General features: G+C 41.0%; 1 protein-coding gene across 5 annotated transcripts in view; it reads right to left on the minus strand.

Moving 5' to 3' along the window:
- Positions 1–22927, minus strand: part of LOC125994407 (netrin receptor UNC5C) — a 143840-nt gene that overhangs the window by 22611 nt on the left and 98302 nt on the right. For all 5 annotated transcript variants that reach the window (XM_049763742.2, XM_068650296.1, XM_049763745.2 and 2 more), the window contains 2 exons: positions 21281–21424; positions 13541–13644 (listed from right to left, as the gene is read on the minus strand). In XM_049763742.2, the coding sequence (XP_049619699.1) occupies positions 13541–13644; positions 21281–21424 (248 nt within the window). The remainder of the gene's footprint in view (positions 1–13540; positions 13645–21280; positions 21425–22927) is intronic.

Raw genomic sequence — 22927 nt, forward strand, 5'->3', positions numbered from 1 at the left:
GCTGGGGAGCGCCGCAATAATAATCAAAAAATAAAATAAAAGTTCCGCAAGGCGGAATCTTTGCGACCGGGAACATCACAGTGTGTCGCAGAAGAGGAACGTCATGTGTATCTTTCAAAGACAAAACCCGCCAAAAAAAGAAAGTCAGATTAGAACCAATGCTAAAATGGTGGAGATAAAATGATAAAACACATAAAAGATCGCTTACGCAAGACTCTTTTACAACCTGCAAAGCACACTGTACTGAAAATGAAGTGTTGATACTGAGGATCATCCTCCTTGATTAGCTATATTATTTCCATCCCCGCAAGACCACAGCCGAGTGGCTTAAAGAGCTCTCCCTGCCAGTGATTAGCCTTGCCCGAGTGTGTGTGTGTGTGTGAGTGGGTGGGTGGGTACTGAGCGGGCGTGGTGCGCTCTAATAATAATCCCAACAAGCCACCCCAGGAAGATTTGTCACTTCATTTCATGCTGGAATGACACTCGAGTGATGGGATGCCGAGGTGGGAGAGCAGGAGGAGCTGTACTCACTTTCATACGTGGAAACTTTTTCAAATTAGCCCACCAGAGTGGCATTCTTTATTTATTTTTGAGTTGAGGAAAGTTTGCTTGAGTTTTCTGAGGGAAAAAGGATTTATGGTAACCCTGATGCGTTGTTATTGACCAATGAAAAGCATGGATCTCCCAAACGGTGGATCTTTTATGTGGAAAGCAACAAAAGCACTTGACTGCCTCTTTAAAAATGTTGCAATGGTGGTATAGTGGGGGGGGGGGGGGGGGGGGCACTGTACTGCACACACACACGTATGCACACACTAATGCGTAGTGTTTGGCATCAACTTTGCGTCATTACTAAAATCACAAATTGTCTTCACTTTTTAAAAATAGCGATTTGGCTAGCAATTTTTATTACCGTTAAATTTTTAGCAGTTTTTACTAGTGTCTGATTTGATGCGGCCCGCGACAAAAATTAGTTTGACACCCCTGGAGTGACTGTCATGGGGTCTAAGTCCAGTCAGAGGGAAAAGAAGCAAACAAGAGCAAAAAGGGGGCCAGAAATAGTCCCGGAAGGTGCTGGAGGTGTTAAAAAAAAAAATACTACAACGGACAGAGTGGAGTCGTTTGAGAGGATGCGAGGAGCCGAAAAGACACAATTCAGGAGGGGAGTGAGAGATGAGCGCTGGCAAGGCAACACCATCCGTCTTTCGCCTCTGCTCACGTCACCTCTCCTCAGCAAATAAAAAGACAATTGTGTGTGTGCGTGTGTGTGTGTTATCGCCAACAGATGCTAAGCAAAGCAAACACATCAGCCGCATCCCGATGTGTGGCACTAAGTAGAATAGTAATCAAGCCCTTCATTAGCGAGCTAACAAAGGCCATTACCGCCTAATCAACACTCTTCAAACTCAATCGGGGAAAGCTAATAGAAATTTAATCCAATGGCGTGCATGAATTCAGCTAATGTGGATGCGCGTGTGTTTGCACAAAATCATAAGACAATGAAGTTGATCATCAGCACTCACGCTTGAGTGCATTAGAATTTTTTTTGTACATAGAAAATATTTGAAGTGTCACAAAAAGGAGCTACGTGCTACGCCGACTAAGTGACGTATTTTTGGGATACAAATAAAAGAAAAAAAATTGCTATATATAGTCGTGCCTTGAGATACAAGCGTCTTAACTCACGAGGCATATTTGCACTGAACCGAGTGTGGTTGGACATGAGCAGGTGAAAATCAGGTGTCGAAATTAGCCAAGTTAAAATATGATGGATACCCCGGGCTACATTTAAAGCAACATTAAGCTAATGACGGCAGCGGCTCGGGTGTCTTTTATGAAGTGAGCGTGTGCCATTTGACGTCCATTTTAATTGGCCATATGTGCCGAGGTGTCTCGGGGGGGAATTTCGGACCGTCCCGCTGCCCTGGCGACACGCTCCAAATGGACCGCGGCTGCAACAACGCAACGCTGGTTAGGTGGGCGCCATGGTGGGATTTCCGGGGAGCGTTGACAGCTTAATTAATGACGTCGGTGCGAGTGACATGAAGATCCAATTAAAGTACGTTGACATTACTAGGTTGCCATAGCGACTACTGCTGACGTCTTTTGCATAGAGCACTATCAGGGCCACACTTAAAAGAAAAAAATAGATACAACCAGCGCACATAAGGTTACAGAATGACAAGAGTATACAGGGCTGGTTTAAGAACAGCTCCTTTTTTTTTAAATGAAGAAAATACTGTCGATATATTGTAATTTAATGAAATTTTTAAGAAAAAAAATAATGCAATGAGAATAGTAGTAATTTTATGATAATTTAGGGATTTTAATTTAAATTATAATTAAAAAAAAATGAGTTTTAAAAGTACCAAATATCTAATATATATAAAAAAGGTACGGGGAGGGTAAAGTTCTCAGAGGTGTGTGAAATTTTCAAGAAAAAAAATAATGCAATGAGAATAGTAGTAATTTTATCATAATTTAGGGATTTTAATTTAAGTTATAATTAATAAAAGATGAGTTTCAAAAGTACCAAATATCTAATATGTAAAAAAGATACGGGGAGGTTAAAGTTCTCAGAGGTTATTATTAGCACAGTTCCCACAAGGTGTGTTCTTCAAAGCGGGAATAAAAACACATCGGTGGCAACTGGAAGCGAAAACAACTCACAAAATGAACAGAATAATGCCAGCGCTGTCCAAGGTGCCCGGCCGCCGACAGAACTGGGACACATGAGGACACCCGCTTGGACTGGGACTTGCCTTTCGAGACCTATTTATAACCCAGCCGCTGCAGCGCCCCTGAAAGATGTACGGCTCACACAAACAAGACACATTAAGTATCATTGCACACTCGCGACACGGAAATTGTAAATGAGCGTGTCTTTGCAGTACGCTGCGTTTTGTTTTGTGTCAGGCGCAAAAAGTAGCACCTTTTTTCGCCCAGCGTGAAACAGAAAGCCCAAGATGGCAGACGGGAAAAAAAGGAAATAGCGAAAAGACAGGAGCAGAGATAAATGAGAGGGGAAATGTGGGTCCAAGAGACTGGAGAGGAGAAGAAGTCACGAAAAGGGAGATGAAAAAAAAGAGGAGGTGAGAAAAGAGGAGAGATTATGAATGAGAAATGGGCGGGGAGGTAAGGAGAGGGAAATAGCCAGAGTGGATGAATAACAGGACAAGAACAAGGAAAAAAAAGACCAGTGAGGGACGAGAGGAAGTAGCATGAGGAGAAGATAGATAACCCCGCTCTTATTTTATAATAGATGACACCAACGTTGCTTCACCCGCACGCACACCTTTTCTCCCCACTCAGCAACATCCATCCTTCTTTCCCTAATTGTGCACATTGTATGGAAATGCGGGGAGCTCTCCACCATTCATTTATCCTCTTCATTCATTCCTCTCTTCCCTTTCGTCTCTCCTTCCTCGATACACGTTGACATTGTCTCGGGTGTCTTAATGGATCACCCACACGTATCTGCTCCTCACCGCCTCCTCCTCCATAATCACCCTCTCACCATCGCTCGTGGCCGGTTGCCGTGGAAATACTTCTTTTCTCTCTGTCTCCCCGCTGCCGACCTTCTTTTAAGATTGGTGGCCATCCATCTCTGCCTCCCTTTGCTCACGCTCGCACTCTTTACTCTTGAATGTTGACACGAGAGGATGAGTCCAATAGATCAGCGGGAAACATCTGCACAGGTGTTGAATCTCCCAGGTGTGTACCCACGTGTGCATGTGTGACCTCCTTTTGAGATGAACAACCTCCTTTTTTGGTCTGCCATCAGCTCTCCTCTCACTTTTGTAAACTTGCCAAATAGTGAGTCAAAAATGAATATATTTACTAGCGTGCACAGGCTCCTGTTTCCGTGAAGGCTTGAACTTGCCAAATAGTGAGCCGCCGATTAACAGAAAATATCCAAGTGTTGTGCCAAATAGTGATGCATGAAATAAAATCATACTTTGACTCATTAATGAAGATGATTGAACTTGCAAAAGAGAGAGCCAGTAATCAATAGAATAGATGAAAAATAAATCAATTGGCATGAGCGGCATCAAGTGGCTAAATCCTGAGCCAACGACTAATTAATGTTGATATGCGAATGATAGCATTGGAGATAATTACTCGATGAACATGACACTATTTTAACATTTGTTATGCTATGAATGAGAAGCTAACCTTGTATGTGTGTTAGCTTGTGTGTAATTCAAGTGTACAAGTGCGTAGGAGTGCTAATGACACTTTAAAATCATTAAGTGTGAGGAGACTCAGAGTCGGTTGGGGGCCATGCTATCATCCTTTTTTAATTGACTTTCCAGGTCTAAATATGTGTGATTAACAACCCCCCCCCCACCCCCAAGCCCCCCGTCAAGGATTCTCATATCATTATTAGCCTACTGACTATATTAACTATATTTTACTCCTCGCTGCCCTGCTAATAGCAAATTTGCCAAATACTGTTTTTTTTTTTTACAAGTATTCAAAAGAGAAAGTTCAACCAACCAGAATCCAAGTTTATCAGCGCCAGTTCTAACATGTTTATCGAGAGCTGGGTGCAGAGGTCGTATAAACTTTGCAAAGATCACAACTATGGGGGAACCAAAACAAATATTCCTTAGTGCTGCTTTAAATCGCAGCTTTTTAATGCTGAATAAGGCACCCCGAGGCACATACTTCATTTTCTCCATGCTTCCTTTTTACTATAAAAGGAGAATTTATAACAAAATGCTGTACATCAGTCTCAGCGAGGTCACACTGGCGTGGCCCGCAGCCTTCTTTCTACCTTTAAAAGAAGAAGCAGCTTTTTGAAAGCATCAACACATCCACAGTGCCCCGAGCAACTTCTTGGCACTGTGTGATAAGCTAATATTTCACTACAATCAGAGGCGGCTGTAAGCTGCGTTATTGTAGTTAACGTAGCTCAGCAAAAATAAGAACGTAATCATACTGGATTTTTCACGGTCGCAAACGAGTCGTCTTGAATGGATTTGAACTGTATCGCAGTGATTGCGGCTCATATCATGAGCGTAGCATATCAGCACGAGGATCGTTTTGGTAATATTCACTTCATCTTAACGTCTAAAAAAAATATGCAGATTGTACTGATAAAACAGTGGGATTATCTTTTCATAAATTATTCAATAAGTGTATTTATTGCTGTTGAATCAGTCGGTTACTAAATGGCTATGGGTTCATAAGATACTGAAGGTGGTCTTCATTTTTTTTTGCTCATTGAAAGCATTTAGCAATATTTCACAGACACATTATCATCTGCAAGGCTGCCTCACTACTAATAGCTTCGATATGAACATGCCAAATAGTGAGCAATCACTGAATGACTAGTGTTGCGGCGGTGACTTGAACATGCCAAATAGTGAGCTATTGCTAAACAGAATTGATTAACAATGTATTGTATTGTTTGTAATGAGTTGAACTTGCTAAATACTGAATCAAAAAATAATAGAACTGAATACCGTATTTTCTGCACTATAAGGCGCACCGGATTATAAGGCGCACCTTCAACGAATAGCCCATTTTAAAACTTTGTCCATATATAAAGCGCACCGGATTAGAAGGCGCATAGAATAAATAACGTTGCTCAAACGTTAATACAATCACAATATAGTAACACTCGAAATAGTGAGAACAATAACAATATATCAATAACTCAACGTTGCTAAAACGTTAATATCACACAACACACAAAATAAACACGTACTTTAATAAGTTAGTCCTTATCCACAAATCCATATTTGTCCATATATAAGGCGCACTGGATTATAAGGTGCATTGTCGGCTTTTGAGAAAATTGGAGGTTTTTAGGTGCGCCTTATAGTGCGGAAAATACGGTATAGTATATATATATATATATATATATATACACGCGCACCGTTGACACTGTACCGCTCATCATACTTTTGCGCACACACACACATCTTAACGATGTTTATAACAGTCAATACTCTTCTTGTACGGACACATTCATTCGAAATAAATGAGGTGAAATTAATTCCCAAACTTCATCGGCGCAGCCAACTTGGTCAACATAAACGTGGCAACAACTTTAAAAGTGGACGAGAAGTGTTGTGTGCGACAGCGTTGCAGCATGTGTCACAACACAGTGTTCATTCATCCGTGACAACGCTGTCAGGACAGGACCGCCGAGGGCAGCGCGGGTACGGCCGCTTTGACAAGGCCGCACCGCCGACACTGTCATGTCGCTCGTCAATCCGTGCATTTGTCTCAGAAAGAAAAGTGTCAAATGGGTGGCGAGGAGGCCGCGGGAAGACAGAGACGGATAGTGACAAACACAAAGTAAAAGCGCAGAGGGGGCAAACAGTACCGGGGGGTGGGAGAGTTGACGGGAGGGAGGGAGATGTGGATGTGGGCAAAATAAGAGAAAAGCACTCTTGTTTTTTTTTTTTTTTCTGATGTCCTTTGTGTAGCTTTTTAATGGCTTTTACCATTCACAAATTACTGACTAGTGAAACAATAGATTTAGCTTTCCAAATAGTGAAGCACTAATTGACAACGTACACAAAAGTGTAGCAACGGTGATTTAAATATATTTCATCGACTACAGTAGCATTGAAATGGCTCGTCAAATAAATGGACAACGCTTAACGATGAAAAATGTCACACCGATTCACCTAATATATCTGGCTTGCCAAAATAATGAGACGTTTTTTTTTTTTTTATATTCAGTCAAACCTCAAAATAAAGAGAAGTAGAATTAAGTGATCAGTGGCTTGTAATCTGGCTTTATTCTCAGCAGAGAAAATAATAGGTCACCAGTGACAAAACAAAAACAATGCGTAATGAGACGCTTCTGTCTTTGGACATCTTAATTGCTAGTTCAAGTGTACATTTCCAGTTAGTGACAGATTGAAATAGCCAAATGCACTTTGGCCAAAGAAGGCCAAGATAAACATATGGTCTCTGTGGTGCCTTTAGGAGCCTGGGAAGAAAAACAAACATATCTTCATAAATTCCATCGGACATGCAGCTCTATCTAATGAAGTGGGAAGTGCGGGTGGAGGTGTGTGGAACGATGCAGCAGTAGGTTAAATTTGTCAAATAGTGAGCCAATACTTGAAATAAATTCCCTTGTGCTGGAATGGTAGCTTGAACTTCCAAAAAGAATGGGCGAACTGCGACAAAATAAACTGACCAGTTCCTGTAACCTACCAAATAGTGAGCCAACACTGAGCAGTTGAATATTTCAACTTGCCAAATAGTGTCCCATATGGGTTGAACTTGCTAAATAGTAAAACAATGAATAATAAACTTCTGTACCGTACATGTTTTGTGTCATTAGGCCACGCCTCCTTAAGTGTTGAACTGTCCCTCTATACTGAATAGATATTAAGACAACACTAACGAGAATTCATTTAGTACTGTTGCACAGATTTAGACTTGTTGGTGAAGGGGTACGTGTGTGTGCATGTGCTTGTCCACTTATGTGCACACACACCATTAGATAATGATCCTAATCCGTCTCCAACGTGGCCTGAGTCCAGGTGAAGGTACATTCCCTCACAAACAATGCTCCCATTTGTAAATTGCTACGCTGCATCGATACACTTTTTTTTTTAATAATCCTAACACCGTGTCTATAAATCAAGCAGGCAGTGTGGGGAATAAATAAGAGATTGCTGACTAATCTGTGGATTACGGTGATGATGTCTGACAGAGGTTGTAGGGGGGGGATGGAGGTAGAATATGAGTGCCGGGGGCTTACTACGCTCCCTCAAAGAGGATTAAGGTAAGGATCTATTTGGGGGGAGATGGGGGCATCACATAAATTGTTTTATTTCCAGGAAATCCTTCATACAAACACTCCGGTGCACAAGCACACTTTTATATTGTTGCAGTGGTGGGTAGAACTTGCCAAATAGTGAGCTTTGTGTTTTTGCACCCGGTAAATATTGAGGCATTAGATGATGTCTTGCGTTGTTGTGGCAACGTGCCAAATAGTGTGCCAGCACTTGAGAGAATAAGCCGAAATTTACGAGATTGATTTTGCAGTTGTTTCAACTTCCTAAATCGTGAGCCAAATACTTAACTGACTCGTGTTACGGTGGCTTGTGCTTGACAAATAATGAACTGAACAGTAAACAGATTTGCTAGTTTAGAAGTGACATAAACAAGCTAAATAATGAGCCACATGATTACTAGAAGAGCTTTACAAATTAAGCGCAACTTCAAATTGACAAATAGTGAAGCAACCCTTAACCGAATAAATTGACGACAGTTGCAGTAGACAGAGACAGCGCTTGATATTTACTTGTGTTGAAGCAGCTTTAATTTGTCAGTAAGCCAAACCTTTAACATAAATGTTTTGAATACATTTTAGCTGAGTATTGCCAAATAATCTGCCAAATGCTCAAGATAATTCATGCAGTAGTTAAGTTTTAATATTGACAAATAGTGATCCAACACTAAACTAAATTAATTTGTATTACAGATGCTTGAAGTTGCCTAATAGTGAAGCAACACATAATGAGAAAATAAGAAACTATAAGAAATTAGATAATGACACTGTGTGTGTGTGTTCGTGACGGGGAAAAGGTAAGCATCTATTTCAGGGAGGTGGAACCGGATGACGCATTTGTTTACCGTATTTTCCGGACTATAAGGCGCACCGGACTATAAGGCGCACCGTCAATGAATGGCCCATTTTAAAACTTTGTCCTCATATAAGGCGCGCCGGACTATAAGGCGCACCATTAATGCATCATGTCCGATTTTTAATCCAAATCAAATCATTCTCCATTTTATTCTTTTTATTTCAACTTTAGACGCAACAAATTACTTTATAATCACAAAATAATGATCCATAGTCTTTTTGAATCATGATTCATAGTCTTCAGCGGGCCACTTATGATTGATTTCATGACACAATGCTTCGGCCAGTTTAAATTTAGGAATTTGGTCCATATATAAGGCGCACCGGACTATAAGGCGCACTTTTGAGAAAATTGTAGGTTTTTAGGTGCGTCTTATAGTCCGGAAAATACGGTATTTTGTTGAGCTGTACCTAACGCTGCGGTCGTCGCGCATAACTTTCCTCGTGCAATTTTTTTTCCCACTCCCACGCCGCCCGCCTTCGCAGGAGCAAATCGGCCTTGAGAGCTGCAGCTGGATGGACTGCACCGCGCTTGTTGTGTGTTGTTCAAGGACACTTAAAACCCCGACAAATCCCGCCGGATGACAGACAGGTTTTCCCCAGTGCTAAACTTGCCACGGGTGACAGACAACTGGATCCACATCACCCTGCTCAGTGTTGTACGTTCAACTGGTGAGGAGTCTATAATGTTCAAGTGAAGGATTAGTGTGCAACAGATAAGGTCGAGTGGAGGTTGATCAAAAGCCATTATTCAAGGGAGCTAATTTGGGGTGAGGATAGAGTGGCTAAGAATGTGACAGCAACTTGACCCGGCTCCAGACGTGTATCCAGTTACTGTCTGACACGCTACATGTGTGTGTGTGTTAAGGTTAGACACATGGAAAGGCCTGTCACCACACACTGATGTGTTTATTTCCCTGCACCTGGGCCCGTCACTCACACACTGACACACACACCTGCTACGTGCAGTCCAGTGGACTCCGAGCAAGAACTTTGGGGTCAGTGTTGCTCTTCGAGTTGCCGGTTAAAACGTATCAGGCCGAGGCGCTCCTTTGCAGCCTTCCAATGAATGTCGCTTGAAGGCAAGCTGGACAAAAGTATTGGGACCCGCTTGCAAATGACAGGAAGTGGATACAGAAGAATAAAATGGAAATGTTCGCTTTAAAAAAAAAGTTGCCGCATTAAATGGGTTGGAGAGCGGCATGCTAACGGACAATGGAGGTCTGATGTTGACCATGAAATCATTTTATTGAAGAGGAGACAAAAGGCTCCATTCAGACGCAATTTTCTACTTAACATTTCGGTATGGCATATATTTGCAGAAAACACATTAATACAACAACAACAGATAACAAATAAAACAAACCGAGTAAGCTAATTTGAGCATTTGCCAAAAAAGTAGGAACGATGACGGAAAACAAGCCCAAACTTCTAATTTTGCTTGTGTGAAAATGTGGTTCATTTTAATCCAAAAGGAAAATAAGGGACAGCAAAAGAGACATTGTGAAGTATGAAACTGCAGCTTCCGGAACAAAGCATCAGCTAAAGTTAGCATGGATGTGTGAAACTAGCAAATTGTTTTGGGACTGTGGACTATAAATACACCCGCAAACTAATATGTATATGTATCCTCGAATTTGTGCAAACAATGCCACACATACTCGTAAAATACCCTCTTAACTCATACCAGAGTTGAATAAAACTTTTTTAAGTAGCTGTACCCCTATCTAAGCACAGTACGGTACTTTTGCCAACTCTGGTTAAATGCGAATTTTAAAAACGCACAATATGTCCTTTATTTCAAAGCGCTGTCTCGGTTTCGAGTGCCCGCAGTGTGCAAGAAAAGTGCCTCATAAATAAATAAAAAGTCAAATCAAACAAAAACAACAACAGAGGAGAAACCTCTTGGCACTTGTTGCCAATCCTCCTTAAAGTCGTTCCCGTTGAACTGCTGAACTCTCCCCGGCTGATTCCGAGAGCTTTTTAACCGTCAGCTTTAAAAAGGCTTTCTGCGGGCAGCCTAAAGAGATTTACTTTTGTTTCTCAAGGATTTCAACCCCCACGCTCGAACGTGCGCCATCTCATGGGAGATTTGGATGCCGAGCGATTGAGCTGTCAGTGAATCGATCGGTGCTGTTGTGACGCAATCACTTAAGAAAAAAAAAAAAAGATTCACTTAGCAACGTGAAATTTGGTGGGCATGTCTATCATTACTAAACCTACAAAAAAGTCTCAAGAAGTGATGCCCCCAAAAACATTTTTGGGGTACATTCTTCCATTCCTAGGTGTACTTGTCCAAGACTGCCTACTGGTGCATTGACCTCTGCAAGGTGACAACTTGTGTAGCGGTTCCAGTTCCCGGCAGCTAATCCGATTCGGAGCGCACCGATTGTTCAGCTTACATCAACCCTTGTAAATGCGTGGAGGTCGTGTGTAAAATTGAAGATAAACATATGTGTGCGTGGAAGCGGTGGAGGTTTTGATGACGGTGCCAGCTGGTCACATTACGACGCGAGGATCGCATATCAGGGCATCGACCCCCATCAAATTGACACTTTTACAGCGGCCCATCAAGGCGGTCAACACCGCTGAGCCCGGATGCTATTTTTAGATATTTCTTCATTCTCAAATGTGCATAGAAAGAAAATGTTTTCTTTCCTCAAGGTGAATCCTCGACATGATCAAAAATGTCTTCCAATGAGTGACATTCCAGTTGGGGGCTTAACCCCCCTTTTCATGGTGAATCTTCAAAATGCTCATCAAATTTTGAGGCGATGCTACACGCCATAAAATGGCGTAAGCAATAAATAATTGAAATTCCATTTCACCTACATGTCGACGATAGCAGTTTCCAATTGGGTCCAATTTGGGTGAATTCCCAAGCAGGAGCTTGTCAGAGGAACAAGCATTGGAAGTTCGGCCAAAATGAAATCAAAATGAGGGCTGTTAAATTTCAGGGATAGGTGCTTGAGAATTTTTGGAGTGTACTGTTACAATAGCAGGCTTCCCGATTTCAAAATTGGTGTTGAGGCTTTTTTATTTCTTTATAATTATCTAAGGGAGACTTTTGGGGTTTTGTATTCAGGACCAGAAAAACACATCAGAATCAAAACGCTTGCCGATTTGGAGACTTTCGTTGAGGGGTCCCCGCCTTCATTTATAAATACGGCAATTTCAAAAGGGCCTTCGCGCTGACTCGTTATTGAACCCTAAAAATAAAAAACTGGAGGAGAGATCGTGGCTTGAAGCAGAGGTCACCGGCGCGTTTGAGACTCGTATCCATCTCATCAGCTTCAGAGGATGCCAGACGAAGCAATCCATTTGCCCCAAGATCCCATTATGACAGCAGAAAGGGAGCAAATTGAACACAATCACAAAATAGCTTTGGAGCTTGATAGATGGGGGTGTGTGTTTGGTGGATACAGAAGCCCGCCACACCAATAGGTAGAATTTTTTTTTTTTTGGGGGGGGGTGAGAGGAAGCCAGAGATTGAAGATTCTACCCTCGGTCGCATGACCATGAGGCGGACACTAAAGCACCGAGTTAATAACGTTGCTTTAATGCCGAGAAGCCATGACCTCATCATGCTCACGCTCCTTATCCAATAGCCTTGAGTTGATCAATAAGTCATGTAAAGAGATTCGCCCAGTATGTCCAATGGAGCTGATTTTACTCGAAGGTGCAGTAAAACATACATGGGAACATCTGAGATCTCCCGCGATTGTACAAAGTGTAAATTTCCAAGGAATAAGTCTACTTCTATTATTTTATATGAAGTAAAATTGGTCTAAAATATAAATTGTGGTCTAAACAAGTGAGTACTAGATTACATACAACACTTTTGCTCCAACTTGATTCCATGCTGATTTTAGAGAAGTTGATAGTTGTTTAAAAACAAACAAAAAACTTTCTCGAATGCATTTTAATTAGGCACTGAGATTTTCTCTACAGATTAAAAGAAACATGTCGCTATTTTTCTCCAAAGTCAAATAACACACACTCCAGGTCTGGAGTCACACACCAACTTTTGCCATCGACTCAAATTGGCTCTCAGGGGAGGTTTAAATCTAACTTTAGTCTTCTCATCTTTGCATCGCTGATGCGTCGTCGCAACGCACTTTCAAGCAAATGTCATTCCGAGAAGAAATTCTGACTTTTACAGTGATTTTTGTCGCAGTGGCAATTTGGGATCAAAGTAAAAGATTTTTTTTTTAATAATGCAAATTTGTCAAGAATATGTCTATTTCTGTAGGTGGATTTAAAAACATTCCATGGAAATAGGTTTATAATTATTTTGTGTAATTTACCATCAGCCAAAACCCTTAAATGCAAACGAGCCAAACACAACACAGCACAAAATAAGCTCTGACTTTTTGGAATGCATCCATACATTATAAAATAAATTTACATTATTTTATAACCTTACAAAAACATAGAAAATGCAGGGGAGCTGTGGGATAAGGTGCCCTGAAACAACCCACTTAATAAATGTTGAATACTCTGGATAACGCTATAAGGCCATTTGCATGGCCATTTAAATCGCCCCCCACCCCCCCCCAAAAAAAAAACAAATCAATGAAATGCCTCTATTTGTCTGCCCTATACTACTAAATTAATTCTATCGTTAACCAAGGTGATTTCGAAACCTAACCCACCAAAAAGCAGTGTTTACGATAAAACTATGGACTGCTCTAATGCATTCAAACTTATCGTATTGGCCTTCAAATAATACGATGCTGTTAGCCGAAATGATAACGTTACGCAGTCAACATTAACCCGCATTGGCCTAATTACTTTTGAATGATGATAATAGTAATTACCACGCTAAGCAGCTTCACAGGAATTTTATGGCTGCTCAATATAAACAAAAATTCATTAGGCTTATTAGCAATAAGCATTAAAAACGGCACATACCTCGGCCGCTGGTATGCCCTCTGGTGGGCGACACTGCAACAGCACCTCTTGTTCCAAAGACACTTCCTTGCCGAGGGGCTCCTGTTCAAAGGATTTCTTCAGGTCTGCGGAGACACAGAGATTTTTTTTTTCCCCCATCAATGATGTCCATGGTAATACAAAAATCGTAAATAGTAATACTGTATAACATAAGTGTGGTCATACGGGTGCAGTTATTGTAAATAGTCTATTCGGGGCTATTTGATTCTAAACGTAGCCTAACATAGCGGCCATTAAGGGACTAAGTTGCTCTTATAGTCATTTATGTACACTTTAAATTGACCATAATGTATTTAGAAATGTACATGAGGGATAAAAACATTGCAATTAAGTATACAGTTGCTGTATTCAATTATATTTCAATTGTATTAGCTTCTATAATGATGACAATTTTAACAACAGATACAAACAAAAACATCCATTGTGTCACCCACGAAATCGTGTTTTTTTTTCTCTCCATTAATTAAGGAGCAAACTATAAAAGAGAGGGTCAAAAAAGGAATAGTTTGAAAGTATTACCCGTAAAATAATGGTATGTGTTGTTGGGTCGTTAGCCAAAATGCTACAGGAGGGCTAGTTGCTATCCCTGGAACTTACTCAATTTAGTCAACTAACCAAATGAGGCTAGCCACAGGCTACTGGATAGCAAAAGGAAATAAAGCTAAAAATGCGTGCTACTAGTATCCCTCGAGACATTCTAAAATGCTAGTCGTTCAAATCTAGTGTTTTTTACGAATATGTGTCCAGAAGTGTCACGCAGTCATTCGTCTTAGTCATTCTATCCCATTCGTTCGCACAGCGCGATACAGTATTCATGCACATATCCCCGAGGATATGATGTTAAAACAATTAACCGGCACGGCCGTAAAACAAAACGCGTAACTCGAGAAGAGTTTTGCGGGCGGTGTGGCGGGACTCGGCGACGGATGTTATTTATGTCGCCGATCAAATGCTCTGATGGATTTCCTCAAAAGGAAACATATGGTAGAGATCAGTTAGAGCTTATGAATACAAGTTAACCTCTTGGGTAAAAGGTAGTAAATAGTTCAGTTTTTCCTGAATGTTCACCAAATACAAATGCCACGAACGATATGGAACATTTGAATACTAGAACATCAATTAATTATTCTAATCTTCGGTCAAAACACAAACACAAAGAGAATGCTGCTGTGAGCCACAGCTCACACTCACACGCAGACTACCGACATCAATCACAGATCACTCCACCAGGCTCAGGCATTTTCTTTTTCAAAAATATTTACCACATTTATTTGGCCAAAGATGTTTTAGAAGCTTTGCCATTTTCTTTGTTATTCAACATGGCTTATGTGTGTGCGTGTTTGCGTATGCATGTCGTCCTCGAGTCCTTTCGTCCTTCTTGGTTGCCAGGCACACTCTCACCTTGTGTGTCTGCTGTGAGTTGTAGAATGTTGCAAGTGTGAGGAAGAGGAAGTAAAGTGTAGAATTTTCAAATGGGGGTTGGTAAAAGTCAAGAGAGCAGGTGCACTGCAGGGTTGAATGATGAGCAGGGAGTGCTTGGTGAGAAGAGCTGCTACACCTGCACACTCCTCACCTACCAAATAATGTATAGAAGATTCTATGACACTGTACTGACAAACACGAAGCATACGGTTGCACAAATCCACAGCAGACACAATTTGAAACAGTTCCCAGGTCTTTGTCAAAATACTCCAAGGTTTAACAATTGATCAGATGCCAAAGCTAATTTGTCTATCCAACAACATTGCTGCTCAGCTTATCTTTTGGCGATCGTTTTTGTGTAGCTCAGCTACTCGAAAACAGCGAAGTCTGGCACGGCTCTGAATAATACAATAATGATATTGAATAAAACAAGCCCTGTTATGTCACAACCATTCAACCTTCAGAAAGGCTCTATTATAAACACATTTTATGAAAAAAAAAAAAAAAAAGGCAGCTCACAAAAGCTTCACTTGCTTTTGTAATTTCATACGTGATGGGTGGGCAAGGATTCCAGAGACGTATTTTTATCCAAAACATTAAAAAGCCAATTTTCCATAACACGCACCCTTTACTTTAAAGTTTTATAAATAGCCAGAATAAAATTAATTAATTAAAAGACCTAGTAATTTGTTTTGCCTTGTTTCTGGTGGATGGCGTTGTTTTTAAAAGCAGTCACGCTGGGACAAAAAGCATCACTCTCTTTATAACACAATCAATCCCAGAGGGGGTGACGGCCCAAACGGAGCATGAAGATAATCGCCCGAAGCGTTATTCTCATTCCCCAATTCGAACACATGAGGTTCACCACGCAACACACTTGGGACATGACAGCAAACGGAAACAATAGCCTCGGCGGGACACTTCACTGGACCCACAAAAACAATAAAACAAAAAATAATTCTATATACGGGGGGGGGGGGGTTCCAGCCGAAATCTGTGACCAATTTCCTGATCGTAATTAGTCTTAGTCGATTTCCTTGAAGATGAAATTAAAGGAGATTAGCGCCGACAAGCTCGGGGGATGATGAATGCACACCGCCACATTAGCGCTAAGCTCGCTAAAGCTAAGCTCCGGCATACGGCGTAGCTTCACCCCAGCGAAAGGGACACATTATGAAAAAGTGACTTGCATGCAAAGACTTGGCTGCCCCACCCATTATATGTGAAATCAGACCAAGTCCTTCGTGAGCCGCATGTCGGAAAATGCCGTTTAGATCTAGAAGCGGCTCATTTGCTCATTTCAAAAAACTGCTTTGAACATGGCTTTTTAGAGTGGATAACAAGTGTGCTGTAATTCCTGATCCTTGGGGTATTCTGACCAAAGCCAAAAAAAATGATACGCTAGGGGACTGTTTAAATTTGTGTAAAGATGGGATAATGTCCCCATCAAGCAAACACTTCACCCAAGGGTAATAACGCAATTTGATGGGGGACAGCTGTGTCACACCAATCCACTGACCCCACTTCACTCCCACACAGATAATACCACCCAGCTCCATAAATTCACATAAAAAATACCCCAAAACAACTGTTAGAAGGCAAAAAAAGGCTTGACAAGCGCAGAGGGCAAACTCGTATGAAGATCCAACGACCCCGCCCTCTCCCTGTCGTCCTAAACTTTTCCTTCTTCTTCTTCTTCTCCTTCTTCTTCCGCAGGCTCCAACTGAGACTGTTATTATGCGTTGCGGTGTGCTGGCGGCCTGCAGGCATCCTCCGCATAAGCACATTTCAGAGCAATTATGCAAAAAAGGAGCCGGCATGCATGCTTCCCATTGCCAAATCACTAGCAGTCTTTCCCCGCTGTCGCTCAGGGAATCAAGTGCAAAGTAAGAGCTTGTCAGCAATGAAAACTCTCCGATGGATCGCCGAAACGTTGCTATTTGATTCTCTAGAACAGTGGTTGTCAAAGTTTTTACACCAAGCACTACCTCAAAAAAATACTTGTTTCTCCAAGTACAACCATTGTGACCAACATTGAAAAAACAGTTGCATAGTTAAAAAAAACCTGAAATACAAAATATGAGTGATTTTATTCCTACTGGAACAATGTATGAATTTTGAACAGCTTACACTGTGCTTAAAAATCATGCAAGATTGATTTAAAAACTACTCCACATAAAAATGTAATTGTAAATTGACAAAAAAAGAAAAAATTCGCCCCCTGTGGTGACATACTGCATTACATCAAGTCAAGCGTCGCAGGCTCCATTGAAGCTACGGTTTCCATCGGAGGGCCGTTATGACCGTAAAACACGTTTAACATATTTAATATAACGATAGACAGAAATTACCGATGAACCGCATGCTTTTGGAACGTGGGTGGAAGGCTAAAGACCTTAAAAAAATAAATAAAATAAAGACGGAGATGAAAAGCTGATCCCAGCCCTCCTGATGCGCTAACCACTCGCCCACAATGCTGACCCTGCATTTTATTGTACATTATGAAATCACAGCAACAAGTTTGTCATTTGTGTTTTCATTTCCATGCCACACTCCATATTCGACCCACATCGCTCCTTTAGCCTGTATTATAATGTGGTCAATTCAACGGGTGCCGAGCACTTGCGCCAAAATCCACTTCCACAAGTCATTTTCGGCAGTTTTCTTACAAAGCAACGTCAGAGGTACGGAGACTGGCTTGCGTCGGCATGGTCTCGACGGACTTTATAATCCCGTCCCTGCCGGCCAACCGGGTCTTTCCGACCGCAGTCAGAACGGCTGCGAATAAACAAGTCTTGCTGACATAAGCGTGTGCATCCTCCATCCTTTAGACTGCCGTCAGTGACTAATTACGGTGAAACGTGAGTCAGGGGATGGAGAAAAAGCTGATTTGATCATTTAGGCCTCAAAAAAGTCCGTACTGGCGCCGTTCAAGCGTATCCGTAAAATATACGGTAGCTGTTCGGTGTTTGAGGAATTCTGAGGTTTTGTGATTAGGACTCATTTTGAATGATTTGGAATTTTCCTTCTTGTGGATTGGCAAAGTGTGGCAGCAAAGTAATCACGAAAAACGCAGAAAATGCTCAATTTTCAATGCTGGAAAATACAAGATGGCTGTCACTTTGCTTTAAAGCTGCCGGTTTATAGCAATATCTGAACGAGTCCTTTGTCTGGCGTGTAAAATCACAAGCGCATTTTATTTTTATTTTGAAGAGTCAGAAGCTTTCTTTTAACAGATACTTACTTTTCATAAAGCATTCACACACATGGCCTCTATTCCATCAACGCCGTAAGATTTAGCGAGCGCACCGAAGCAGCTCGGCACATCTGGGAAAACGTTCAGTGGCTTGATGGAAGAGCGGAGCGTCGCCTTCGCGACCACATATCAACTCGGGCTGTCACTCTATAAAAATAATGTATATATTTGCAGTGTTTGGAAGCGTCGCTCTGCTTTTGCAGGCATAAAGCAAAGCCTGTCTGGATGAAGCCATCCAGAAAACGGCACAGTTGAGGCAGCTGGTGGGGTTAGCAAGCTACGTTAGTTGCAGTTTACATTTAGATCCTTAAAAGGCAAAATAACTTTGGCACCAAACAGTCTGTTAGTGTTTTGGTTTAGTGTTTGAACTGCTGCTGCTGACATAGTTTTGTGTATTACTTGTTTCGGGTTTATTTTGAAGCCTATGCATAACCGTTGTGGCTTGGCTAGGCTGGCTACCCGCTAACGGCTACATTCACAGGGAAACCGTGGTGGTGACGGTTATCTCCGTGTCAATGCATCCTGGTTTTGATGGTCTGTCAAAACATGCAAAACAAGAGTGGACCCTAGAGTCCTTGAGTACTTTGCTAAGCAACCAAGCTCATCACAGGATGCCACACTCAAAGTCAATAAATTTTTCAGACAGGCCATGCAACGCAATTCTATTAAAGATGAATTTGTTTGTTTAGAAAACGTCAACATTTTTATTTTTCTACTAAGTTGCCATTGTAGTCACGAGGAAATAAAAAACTGAAGACTGAAAAAAAAATTGCAAGTAAAAAACATGCAAAAAATTATAAATTAATTTTTAATAATTTTCAATAATTTTTAATAATTATAAATCAATTTAATTAAATTAAATGTGACATAAATGGAATCAATAAAATAAGTTAAAAGTAAGTAAATAAATAAATAAATAAATAAATTTAAAAAATAAAATAATAATAATAATAATAAATAAATAAATAAACAGCAAAAAAGAAAAATGGGCAATCCCTTGTATGAAACCAATTGTGCCGCAACTACAATTTTGCTAATATTTCCCCTAATTTAAAGAAACTTAGTGTCTGTGCTGTTAACACCTAAAAGTCAACAAAGCTTGTGTTTGGACTTGGGCATCATACCGAAAGTGGCACACTCGTGTTATAAACACAAGACATTTAGCACTGACGGACATTACGAGTGTCTGGACTGCTGATTACTATTCCCACGCATGTCTCAGAGGAAAGTGGCAGAGCAAATTGCCATCATTTGAACTATGCGACTATGAGTGTGTGCGACCTTGGCACAGTGCTAATCCATCCAAGGAGAAACACTTGACCTGATGGCTGTGGGGCCAAAGAGCAAGGCTGACGCAGCACGTGCACATTTGTGCCGACAGACAAAGCTCAATTGAATAAATATAATACGTATAGGTGTCGTTTGAACAACTCTCAAAATAACTCTATAAACGCTTATAAAGGTTTTAAATATAATGCCACAATGATTGCCATTATCCACTTAATTAACTAGTTAAACCCATTTTAAATATGCAGAGGAGCTCGACGGCCAAAGCGCGACGCGATAGTGGAAAAAGCGCAAAACGCTTGCAGAAAAAGAATGCTGACTCGCTGGAAAGGTGCTGGAGGAAAACAAAGTAAGCTTCAGCCGCCGCCGAGCATTTTAATCACATGCCAGTAGATCCAAATTGGAGCCGAAGGCCGCTTAAGGTCAAAAGGTTGAGCCGGTTGGAAAAAAATAAAAGGTATATATATATAAATAGTTGTGTACTGTGCACCTTTATTAAAAACGGTGAAACAACCCAATTTGGATTAAAAATGGAACTGAACCAGGTCTAAGTTGGGTTTTGCACAAATCAAGGCATTTTTGCCTGAAGACACGAATAATTGAACACAAAAATCCCAATTCATAACAATCAATTAGATTTTTATGCCCCATTCTCATTTTCCACAAAAACCAGTTAAGTAAATTTTGCAGTTAACAATGAAATGGAAAGAAAAACACAAGGGCTTTGGGAGGAGGTCATAAAAGCATGTAAGTAAGTGTATAAATAAAGCCTTTACAAGAGCAGCTTCCTGGTTAATATTTAAAAAGAAGAGCCAAGCGTGATGGATTTCCTTCTATCCAGCCCACTCGGGAATGCCGTCTGGTCCGGCGATATCGTCTACGACAGAGGATGTTGGACTCCATCACTGATGCGCGAGCGAGCAATAAAATAAAAACGCAGGAGGTGGCGTAAAGGTTATTGGTTATTTCTTCCCGGATTCACCTCTCCCTGACCGCCTGAAAAAGTCCCAGCTCGTCTTACACGGCTGATTGGCGCCGAGGCAACGACGCCGGCAGGACAACCGCCGTGGGTCGGGCTTGCCGAGAACCGATCGGGCAGCTTGAGAGAGAGAGGCTAGCGTAAAAGCATCGGTTTGTCGTCCGCTGGGAAAGTTAAAAAATGATTTCCCCCGCATGGTCGTATATTTAACGGTACAGCGAACCCCGGTCGGTAAGTTCCAGACCAATTGACGATAAGTGAAAATCTTTGACATAGAGGATGTGCATATTATTAAAAAAATAAGTTTAACCCCTCTAATGAAATGGTTGAACGTTAAAAGTGTACTGTCATCTGCTGGAAGTGTAAATTTGAGTTGGTGTTCCTTTCTTGCCCCCAGTGACCCGTTCCCAGACGTCCTATTAACTTTGTCGGCGAACCGCAGCGACAAGCTGTCGACGACCGACTCATGTTGGAATTTCTGGAGTGCCAAGTGCAAAAAAATTGTTTTTCAAGTTCGACAGTCGCAGTGAAGCAAATCGGAAATGATTCCTTACATTTTCTGCCTCAATATTAGGAACACTATCAAAATCTAAAGATGCCCATGATAAGCAACCACCATCTAAAAACAATACATTTATTATAAAAATCATTTGAAATTAGTGAAACAACAGAAGAGTTTTTCTCTTGCGTGGAAAGTGGCATTTTATATTTTAAAATAATAATAATAGTTTTCAGAAGGAATTTGTGCTGTACTCACAAGCAATGCGTACATGCGCCTTGCGACTTTTGGTGGTTCCCGCGGAGCTCCACGCCACGCACTGACACCAGTAATCTTCCGGGCCAAACAGCTCCTCCACTTGCTGCCGGGTTATTTCGATGCTGGCTTCTCTCACAACCAGACCTGCAAAAGCACAGCAAACGGCACCATTATATTTCAATAAGTTTGTTATTAAAATTAAAATAGAACTATATGGCCACAGAATCTCCACATTTGTTCAGGTTGCATATTGCATTTATACAAAAAAAGTTGGTCAACAAAACAATTAGCCTCATACATTTGCAGTATTGCTATATTGAAAATATGTGATTATAATAACATGTAATATTTCAAAACATTATAAAAATTTATATTGCAAAATTACTAAAATTGTATCTTTAATCTTTGGACATATTGCAACATTTAAGTTTTAAAATTAAATTGTCAAAACATCTGAACCAGCAAATATTTACAAATATATTATAAAATTATATATAATTACATAAAATATGCTACATACAAATACTAACAGATTAGTAAATTCAATGAATATTTTTATGTAGGATTTTTGAAGCAGTACTCTGTTTAAGGGAAAGACGAACTGAAGACCAGCGAGGGATAATGACGGACTAGAGATATACCGTACATCCTTCAACGGGATCAAATGGGACTGTTGAGACGCTCAGTAAATGTTTCAGGAATAAAAGAATTATAAGGAGGCAGAGGAGGAAGTGAATAGTTAAGCACACAGACTAGAAAGAAAGATTAAGAGGTGCAAGAGGCCAAATGAAATGTTAAACCCAAAGGATCGAAAAAATGGCTTTTAAGGGAAAAGTACGCCAGGACTTGGACGTGTGGGTGGACAAAAATTTTCCATTTGAGAGATCTTGTCGGTTTATTTCGGGTTCAGGGGTGTTACAAACACCAATGCCAGCCATCTCACTGGAGACTTCTCGCCGAGGACTCTTAGGAAGTTTCGGCCAGAACAAAAATAAAGTTCGAAGACAGAGTTACCAGTCGAGGGACGGCGGGAAAAAGACGTTACAACACAATGTTAAATCAATGTAAAAAAAATGTCAGTAAATCTCTACAACCAAGGTCACTTGAGAACTTAAAAAGAAAAAAAAGTCAGTGTACCGCTTTAATGGTTGTCAATATTGTAGAAAGTGCTGGAAAGGTACACAACAAGAGTTAATGAGAGTACGGAAGGCCAAGGAGTAGCGGCAGTGAAAACTGACAATGAGAGAACTCCCGCTAGCAGGCTAACAAGGAAGATTGCTCCAGCTTCATCGGCTAAAACTGCAGACGAGGGACACAGCGAGGGAGCAAAGGCGGCGACGGAAATGCCAGCTAAAGAGGCAATTAGAAGCAGCCGGAGACTCGGGGAGTACCGCGGTGAAAACAAGGAAAGAAGTTGCACTGAGCCAGAAAACGCAGCATGAGTGCACAAGAGAAAAAAATGACAGGTAGGAAGCCAAACACTACCCGGACTTATTTGTTCATTATGCGGCGGAAATGCCAAAGTGTGGGGCATTTTGTTCCCCCCGAAATACTGGAAATAGCGACAAGACTAGCTATCTGCAGCTAATGATTAACAAGACTAGAAAAGAATCAAGAAACAAATAAAAAAATTTCCCCAAATACTAG

This window comes from Syngnathus scovelli, chromosome 3 (assembly GCF_024217435.2).
Source record: "Syngnathus scovelli strain Florida chromosome 3, RoL_Ssco_1.2, whole genome shotgun sequence".
Lineage (NCBI taxonomy): Eukaryota > Metazoa > Chordata > Actinopteri > Syngnathiformes > Syngnathidae > Syngnathus > Syngnathus scovelli.